The following is a 9,170-nucleotide window of genomic DNA, read 5'->3' as shown; positions in this document are numbered from 1 at the left end:
CTCAATGGGAGTAGAGATGGTGGGAACAGATTGCCACTAGGGGCCTGAGGTTGGGATAATCACAGGCTTAGACTTGCCATTCTCAGACCCATCCCCTGGACCCCTGGAGCATCAGAGATGGAGAACTAGATCATCCCTTATTTTATCACTGGGGAAACTTAGGGCCAAACCACACAACCAGCTGGTGATGGAAGTGAGATGGGAAAGTCATTTTCTTAAGCCTTTCTCACACTCCCCTGTCTCCAGCCAATTAGGCCCAGATCTCTAACACCACTTCGGCTGCAGGTTCCGCTCTGGAAAGATGGAGAGAGGCCGGACTTCAGAACCCAGCAATGACTCCCAGAGATGGAGAGACAACCTCCTAAAGTCTGGGGTGGTAAGGTGAGCAGGCCAGGCACCCCCTTTTCTAAAGTGCACTGCTCCTACTGAGACGTCTGGTGTGGTGCTGTAGGATAAGCGCAGGACCACAAGGTCGGTGGTTCAGACTCACCAGTCGCTCCTTGGAAACCCTATGAGTCTCGAGGCACTTAACAACAACTACGGAGTCCTGGTATGGCGCTGTGGGTTAATGCGCCAGACAGCAAAGACGTTTGAACTGCAAGCTTGGTGGTTCAAGCTCACCAGTCGCTCCTTGGAAACCCTATGCAGGGTCACTATGTGTAGGAACCCACTCGATGGCACTTAACAACAACAACAACAGCTCCTACTGGAAGTTGGATGGCTAGGTGGAGTGTGCAGACTGCCTTCTCTCCCTGGTTCCACATCCTGGTTCCATCCACCCATATGACCATGGCCTTCAGTGGCTTCTTCTTCCTCTGGGGGCCTCAATTTCTGTACCAATGGGATGCAGAGGGCTTCCTGCCCTCCTCAGGGCTGAGCGAGTTGGAATAGCACCCACAATGTGAAGCCCCACAAACTCAGTCAATGCAGCCTCTGGAGGGGTCTACCTTGGCCCCCAGAAGGGGATGGAGTTGAGGGCGACTTGAATGAAACCTCTAGCTAATGCTTTTTATTACAAGCATTAATCCTGCAAAGCCGACTGGAAATAATGTTTATCTTTTCACAGTTTAATTTCCCAGACCCTAAGCCTGGGATCAGGGAGGGCTACCTGAGCTCTCCTGGGATGGTGGGGTGGTAGCAGCTGTTACCCAAAAGAAGGGTGGGAGGGGAAGGTGAATTATGGAGGGTGGGCCCTGGTGGAAATGGGGGTCCTTCCAGACCACGCATTCTGTGTGACCCTGACTCAGTCCCCTGCCCTTCATTTGATCTGCTCCTTCATCTGAGGAAGAAGCTTGTGTTTTTGTAATCCATGATTTCTAAAGCCCCTGGACTCACACCAGCTGCTCCTCAGAAACCCTATATATACAGGGTCACTGTGAGTCAGAACCAGCTCCACGGCACTTAACAACATCAATCAAGTCCCTTTGGAAGAAGCCCTAGTGGTGACGTGCAGCTGCTAACAGAGACATGGGTGATTGGAACCCACCAGCCATTTGTGGGAGAAAAATGTGGCAATCTGCTTCTATAAAGATTATGCCCTTGGAAACCCTTTGTCCACAGGTCAGAATCCACTAAACACAATGGGTCTGTTTTTATTTTGAAAGCCTCTTCAGACTTTGCTACTTCTATGGAAAAGAAGATGGGGCCAAGCCTGGGGCATTCAAGCGAACTTTATTCCCTTCAGTTTCCAACCTCCTCAACTCCCTCCTTCATACTTCCCCCCACATGGTATTTTCCCTCATTATCACTCCATTCCAGGCCTTCCAGAGTTTTAAAATCCCCTCCTGAGGAGGCAGATCCTTCCAGCCCCAGACCTCAGAGTGGTCTTCCGACTTCTTCATTTGTTGCCACCCAGTCAGATGGAGCCTGAAGGTCAGGAGTCTAGAAATGGTAATGTGGCTCCCCAGAAATCCAGGAGCGGACCCCAGGTGCCCTGGTCAGCCCAGGAGCTCCACTTCCTCCTCCCTGACAGAGGAAGAGAGAATGGAGAAAACTGGAACCAGAAGGCCAGGGGCAGGAAGGTAGCCAGCTCCAAGCTCTAGCACTGTGGAGGTCTCTCTAACTTTCACAGCCAAATACCAGCAGCCCTGTGTCCTAGGCTGCCTCTGTTCAGAAGGAGGAAACACCTTTCTGGACCTTGTACCGGAAGTGCTCCCTGACACTTCTTATTAAACACGAGTCCCCTCTTGCCAGATCCAGATCCAGATCCAGCAAGCTACATGTGGCCTGCTTCACTATTGAGCCCCATGTGGCAGGCACTGTGGTCCCAGCAAAATGCCAAAAGATGGCCAAAATGATTTCCTTCACCTCTGGTGGTGGTGGTGGTGGTGGTTATATGCTGTGCTGTGGAGTCAGTTTCGACCATAGCGACCCTGTACAGGGTTTCCGAGGCTATACATCTTCATGGGAGCAGAAAGCTTCATTTTTCTCCTGTGGAACAGGTGGTGGTTTTGAAAGGCTGATCTTGAGGTTTGCAGCCCAATTTGTAACCACTACACTAGAAGAAGTCCTTCACTTCTATCCCCCAATAAATTAATGACCCACGCCGAAACGTGGAAACATGAAGCTTTCAGACAAAACATCAGCCATCTCGCCAAACTCCCATCTCTGCAGCTGCCACCCATATGTACATTGCTCCCTTAAAACCAGCCTGGGAGTCAGCCTGGCCAGGCTTGTGGGTTAAGCAGCATTGGGGTAGCTAAGCTGCAGCATCCCCTTGCTGGTCTGCAGCCCTGGTTACCCTGTCCCCAGAACCCTGGCACAGACAGGCCACACAGAACGTGTTCTGTTCAATTACTTTTAAGGGCACAAACAGGTGGGGGAAAAAGACACACGTGGTCCTTTGGGGACCAGGGCAGTTACAAGCCATGAAGTGAGAGGATGTGGTGGGAAGTGAGGGAGAAGGAAGGCTGAGTGAGCAGGAGAGGGGGTGGCTTCAGATACCAGTTCACAAGGAGGGAAGGAGACTTGGTGTGGTCCATGGGCGGGGCAGGCTCTCCCCACTAGATCTTCCCCAAATTGCCCTGTCACCTTCATTGGATCTGATGAGGTGCCCGCTCTGCGTGCAAGTACAAGTACGACACTAGAAGAGTTTCTATGTGTGTGTCTATCCCTTAGGCGAGACTAGGGACCCTGGTCCATGGCGAGGTCTTGCAGCTGTTAGCCTGGAGAGGAGTTGGAGAAGCAGATTAATTTCTCTGAGTCTTCTCCAATCGGCAGTCATTGCGCTAACCTGCTGAGAGAGGAAAGGGTGATTAAAATCCCCAGGCCACTTTGTGAGGATTCTTAGGAACTCAGTGGCCAGCCTTGTCTCTTCCTAAGGGAAGCAAGGGGAACATTTGGATGCCATTATGTGTACATTTAAAAAACAGTCCAATTCAATTTCTAAATTGGCAGTTAATCCTAAGAGAAGAGCAGAGACTGTAACGGCTTGAGGCCACTTGATACTTGTGGAATGTACGTTTGGGAGGTAAAATTACTTTTAACCAGGACCTTAGCAGAAAGGAAACATCAGCTAGGTGTTTGGGGGTACCATTGACAGTCACCCCTGATTTGAAGTGAGCCCTTGGGCGTAAGTGTTCTGGGGTTGGCAGCACCAACTCTGAGCCTCCAGGTGTGCTAGATGAAGGGGCATTTCTACACTTTCCAGGCGTTTTTAGTAGGATGGTTGAGGGATGCAAAGTGGACTTAAACCTCAGGCTTCTCAGGAAATGCTAGATCGCTTGTCCTGCCCACCGGAACACCCTCCTGGGATCAACTGGGCTCCTCTGAAGAGCAGGTTGGGGCACAGGCGCTGGGAGGAGAGGGTAGTGTCCATCTGGGGCATTCTGTAAACACTAGACCAGGAGTCCAGGGAGCTAGCTTGTCTACCTCTTCAGTGACATTCTAAGTGATACTAGATAAGGTACTGGACCCCTCTGAGTTAGCTTTTAAATGAGGTCACTGGAACTTCTAAGTTTGCGTTTCAAGGAATGCTAATGAACAGTCTCTTGCTAGGAAAATGGCCACAGGTCTGAACTTGGGCGTGCCTGAGAGGCAAAGAAGATGTGACAGGGCAGGGCAGGGCAGGGCTGTGGGAGAGTGTTTTTTGGACAGCACGGTTGGGAGCCCACTACCTTCTGCTCCTGACGGGTACTGGCATTGCACCGCCGGCTCCTTCCGCTGCGGGCAGGGCGCACAATTCAGTGCCAGCCCCTGCAGGGCAAACGTAGGGTTTCCAACGGTTTTGATTATGTGAGGAGACTGGTCGCACGAGGAGTCTCTGGGGACCACAGGTCGCCTTCCTGAGTCTGGAGGCTGTCCGGGAATCAAGTGGCACTCAGGACTTCGTGTCCTGGGCCGTATTGGGAGTGCACCTTCGAAGGCGCTGGCCGCCGCTGTGTGCGCCAGCGACCAGATGCGTGGTTTTTCGCTGCACGCGTAGTGCATGGTCAGCATGGGGCCCCGGGGCTCTGCCCGGAGGAAATCTCCATCTCCCGGCCCGGGGGTCTCACTGAAGGAGAAGCGGGGGATCAGCAGGCTGCATTCCCGGCGCTCCAACTGGCGCTCTCGAGCTGCGGCGCAGGACGCGGGCAGCAAATGCGCGCCTGTAGGGAACTCCACCAGCCGATCCGTAGCTGGGGCCACTGTCTCCTCTTCTTCGGCCTCCTCTTCTTCCTCCTCCTCTTCTAGGTCTTCCAGGTCACTCAGCCGGAGCCCCCGGGCCTCTTGATTAGCAGTAAGGTCTGCTGGAAATCAGGAAAGAGTGAGAAAAGCCCTAGGCCCCAAGGGAAGGCTGGTGGAGTGCCCATCCCTGAGAAGCTTTTAGCAAGTGGAGCCTGGCACTGAAGGCACTCTTGGGCATACTTCACCAGACCAGCTAAGCCATCTCTGACACTGCTCCAAGGGGAAAGAATTCCTGCCCCTAGCCCACTCCTCACCATTCACGGACTTTTCTCCAGTACAACTCCAGTCTCCAGAACCGGGTCTCTGGTTTCTCAAATTTTTGTTTTGTTTTTAAACAACCAGAGATGTGGGTAGGGGTGAGGGGACTTCTTGCCTGAGTAGTTTTACCCAACTGAAGGGAGGTGAAGTGCCCACGGGTGTCTGGTGTTGTAATTTAACTCAGCAAATAGTCACTGAGTACCAATCAAGAGCCAGATGTCATTTAGGGACTCAGGTATTAGGTATTTAGAAAATACAGCTTTCCTATTTTTAGATAACCTTTAAGTGGGCTTTCTGATAGTGGTCGTATGACAGACTATTGTGACGGAGGAGTATCACTGGGAAGCCACTTTGGCTTGGAATGCCAGAAAAGGTCTTTCCTAGGTGACATGCTGAGGTTGATACTACACTTGATCTTAGCCAAAAGGTTGGGCAGTGTTTTGTTCTGTTGCACCTTAGGGTCCCTATGAGTCAATAGGGACTCTATGGCACCTAACAATAAAATGCTGAAGTTGAGAAACCAATCATGGTGGGGATTCTAGGCATAGAGTGTGGCCCAGGCAAAGGCCCTGAGGCATGCTGGGAATGCAGAATGCAAATGCTGGGCTAAACAACCAAACCAAATCTACTGCCTTCCAGTTCCTTCTGACTCCTAGTGGTAGAGTACAGCCGCCCCTTAGGGTTTCCAAGGGAGCTCCATGGCTCAATAGGATAAACACTAGACTTTGAAGCAGACGGTCAGTAGTTGGACCCTTCAGCCACTCTTTGGGAGAAAGAGGAGCCTTTCTGCTCCAGTAAAGATTTAACATCCTGGGAAACCTTATACAGGAACTGACTAGACTGCACATAACAACAGGTTTCCAAGGCTGTAAGTCTTCACTGAAGCAGACTGTCATATCTTTGTTTCTCACAGAGCAACTGGTGGGCTCCAACCACTGACCTTTTGGTTAGCACAACACTTTAACCACTGCGCCACCAGGGCTCCTCAAGGGGACATGTTCCAGAAACACTACCCCAGAGGATGGGTGTTTGGTGGAGTGTAGCACACATAGGGTGGAATGGCGGATGCCTTCAGTACCGTTGGCGTCCCTGTTTAGGCTGCCTGGTGACTCCTCAGCTCTGGTTTCCACCTTCCTCTCTTCTCCGCCTTTGTTCTTGGGTGCCCATGTCATCTTGTTCTCCTTCTTGAGGCGCCGGCGTGCGTTGGCGAACCAGGTGGACACCTGGGTGAGGGTCATCTTGGTGATGATGGCCAGCATGATCTTCTCACCTTTGGTGGGGTAGGGGTTCTTGCGGTGCTCATTCAGCCAGGCCTTGAGCGTGCTAGTGGTTTCCCGGGTAGCGTTCTTCCGGCGTCCAACGCCGCTCAACTCCACAGAGCCATAACTGGGGGGAAAACCCTGCTCACAGTCCTGGGGTTGGGACCCTGAGGTTGCAGGCAGGGGACAGTCTATGCCCTGGAAGTGTGACCCCTTTCCCCGTGTTCCGCCCACATCCACCTCACAGTTTGGTAGGGGAGCAGGAAGAACATGTGGTCCCACACCTTACCGGTCATATTGGTACTGCCCCAGACTGGACTCATAAGGATAATAAGCTCCCGATGGCGCCAGGCCAGATGCAAAGCTCCCAGTAGGCTCTTTGAATTCATACTGTGGATTCTAGAGGGGGAGAAAAAGGAAAACTTTGGGTTATATTTGGGGAAGGGAGAAGGTGGGACAGAGCAGAGGCTAAGGGTGTGGACTCTAGGAACAAATCTGGTTTAAATTCCCATACCACCACTCCCATAAGTTGTGTGACCTGGAACTTAGCTATTTAACCGCTCAGGACCTCAGTTTCCCCCTGGGGAAATGGGAATATTCATAGAGGCTATAACTTGTTGAGGGAGCCCTGGTGGCTGTGGGTTAAGCATTGGGATGCTAACTGAAAGGTTGGTGGTTCAAACCCACCAGCTGTTCCAAGGAGAACAATGTGGCAGTCTGCTTTTAAGGTCTACTTCCTTGGAACCTTCTGGAACAGCTAGCTCCCCTCTGTCCTACGGGGCTGCTGTGAGTTGGGGTTGATTGTATGGCAGTAGGTTTGTTTTCTACGTTGTTGAAAGGCACCCCAGCAGAATCTCCAGGGCAGAATGAACAGCAGTTAGGTATTGGTAATAGTAGGGTCACCCCTATTCCGGTTACTATTATTCCTGTTCCGCATCTTACCCTGTTTCCCCTTCCCCAGCTATCCCCTGGCCGTTTGTATCTTCGTAATGTTTGAAATTCTCTGGACCTCAGTTTCCTCATCTGCAAACTGACAATAGTGATATCTTACAGAGTAAATAGAAATATGTGTTTTAAACAGCTTGGTGTCCTAAAACTGTTAGTACTGTAAAATGTTTACTCCTCAACCCTGACAAACAATCTCAATCACTTCCTTTTTCCGGAGCGGTGTCCCTTCTAGGTTTCCCCTGATTATGTTACTAGATTTCCCCCGCTTCTGAGGCTAGCATCTGCAGGCACCCGCGCACCTGCTCTGGTGAGCAGACCCAGGCCCCACCCTGCGTACTCACCAGCGCCCCATACAGCGCAGATGGTTCCGGGCCGTAGGGAAGGTAGCCTGGGTAGCTCTGCGAGGCCGAAGAGGCCGCGTAAGGGGCTCCATAGATGCCCAGGGCGGCGCCTAGCTCCTGCCGTGCGCTGCCCAGCAGCCGGCTATTGTACGACGCGCAGCAAAGAGCGGCCGGCGTGGAGCCCGAGGCCACTTCAGGAACCGATCGCGGGGCGGACTCGCAGCAAGTGGCGCTGGGACTGGCAGACACCAGAAACTAGGGGGCGAGAAAGGGCGGGGGCATCGGAGGTCAGAGACCAGCACCTCCGGATGGATGTCCAGAGTCAGCGGCGATTATGGAACGGCAGAATCGCTTCCACATTAGCTAAATGCCACCATGTGCTGATCATTTTGCTAGATGCTAGGGCAGGATTGTTCCAAGACGCCATTTATCCAAACTGCCCTTCAAGATGTGCCCAAGCGCTCACTGAGGTTCCAGAGTCTGAAGGTGGGGTGTGGGATGTTCCAAAACCCGAATTAGAGATGTCAAACTCAGCCCGTTTCTACCACCCCAAGGTCCTATGCAAACAGAGCTTGAAGTTGGCTTTGCAGACCATCTTCATGCCCTCACGCTTGCTGTATTGATAGAGAATCGTGGACCAGAGAGTGTAAGAGACATGTCCAAGATCACACAGCAGGTTAGAGGCTGAGCTGGGACTGGAACCCATGAAACTATACGCCACTCTGGAGAGAGACTGGAGAGCAGTGGTAGGAGATGACCCAGGAAACCTGTATCACTGCAGGTTTCCACCCCGGTTTGGAAAACCGAGGCACCCAGAGGCAGAGCTCTTCGATTGGACAGAGACCACCACCAACAAAATGGTTAGGTGAATAACAGTCTGGACTGGGAGTTATTTTTGAGACTCTTCCAGACACGTATACACGGAGGGACATGACTGGAAAATCACTAAGATTCTACCCACCTTCCTAAAAACGCGGGGACAACGGTGCCCACGTTTCGGGCCACAGCTCGATTTTCCAGCGTGCACTGGGGGATCAGAACGTTCTAAGCCAGGGCTTGGGGATGTTGGAGGGGTTGGTGGTCTCTGTTCCCTCTAGGTGCTCGGGAGACACGTGTGAATGGATGGCGCCCAGGGACAGGTGAGAACACTGGGTACCCTCTTTATCCAGTCTAACCCCATCCCCCTCTTACCTGGGAAGCGCTGGTGTACGGGTGTCCGAAATGTGGGAAAGACATGGTGGCAGCCACTGGCCCGCCTCTCTCTTTCCTTCGGAGTTCCCTCCTCAGTTTTGAGGTTCGGCACCCCCAGTTGTGCAGCGCCTCCGTTCCTTATTCTGCTGCAGGTGCCCAGTGCCAGGTCTTCCCCTCGCTTGGCGCGGTTGGAAGTAGAGCCGCAGGCTGTTAGCTGCCAAGCGCGCTCCGGAAGGCACTCCTCTGGCCCGCGGGGTCCGGAAGACAGAGGGGCCCATGGATGGGCAGAGAGGAAGGAAGAGGATTCGGGTTCCCAAAGGCGCGCGGTGGCGCTGCGAGCTGAGGAGAGGCGCAGGGCTGTGCGGCTCCCGAGGTGTCCCAGTCCAAGGTGGCCTGAGACTCAACGTGACGTCACGGTAATCCCGGGTTGCCAGGCAGGACCCCTGACCCTAGGGCCCAGGGCCACCAAGAGTGCCAAGCGCAGCCAGTCCTCACGCGCGCGTCCTAT

The 9,170-nt window shown here is 52.9% G+C and overlaps 1 protein-coding gene across 1 annotated transcript; it reads right to left on the bottom strand.

Annotated features, from left to right (window-relative positions):
• Window positions 1–3,227: 3,227 nt before the first annotated feature.
• IRX6 (iroquois homeobox 6) lies at window positions 3,228–8,707 on the bottom strand. Its single transcript, XM_006863616.1, has 6 exons — window positions 8,663–8,707; window positions 7,472–7,726; window positions 6,472–6,581; window positions 6,002–6,309; window positions 4,116–4,724; window positions 3,228–3,232 (listed from the first exon to the last, which is right to left on the bottom strand). The coding sequence occupies exons 1-6, from the start codon at window positions 8,705–8,707 to the stop codon at window positions 3,228–3,230; spliced, it is 1,332 nt and encodes a 443-aa protein (XP_006863678.1).
• Window positions 8,708–9,170: the final 463 nt, after the last annotated feature.

Source organism: Chrysochloris asiatica, unplaced genomic scaffold (genome assembly GCF_000296735.1).
Source record: "Chrysochloris asiatica unplaced genomic scaffold, ChrAsi1.0 scaffold00055, whole genome shotgun sequence".
Taxonomy (NCBI): Eukaryota; Metazoa; Chordata; class Mammalia; order Afrosoricida; family Chrysochloridae; genus Chrysochloris; species Chrysochloris asiatica.
This window is presented reverse-complemented; position numbering and strand designations above follow the sequence as displayed.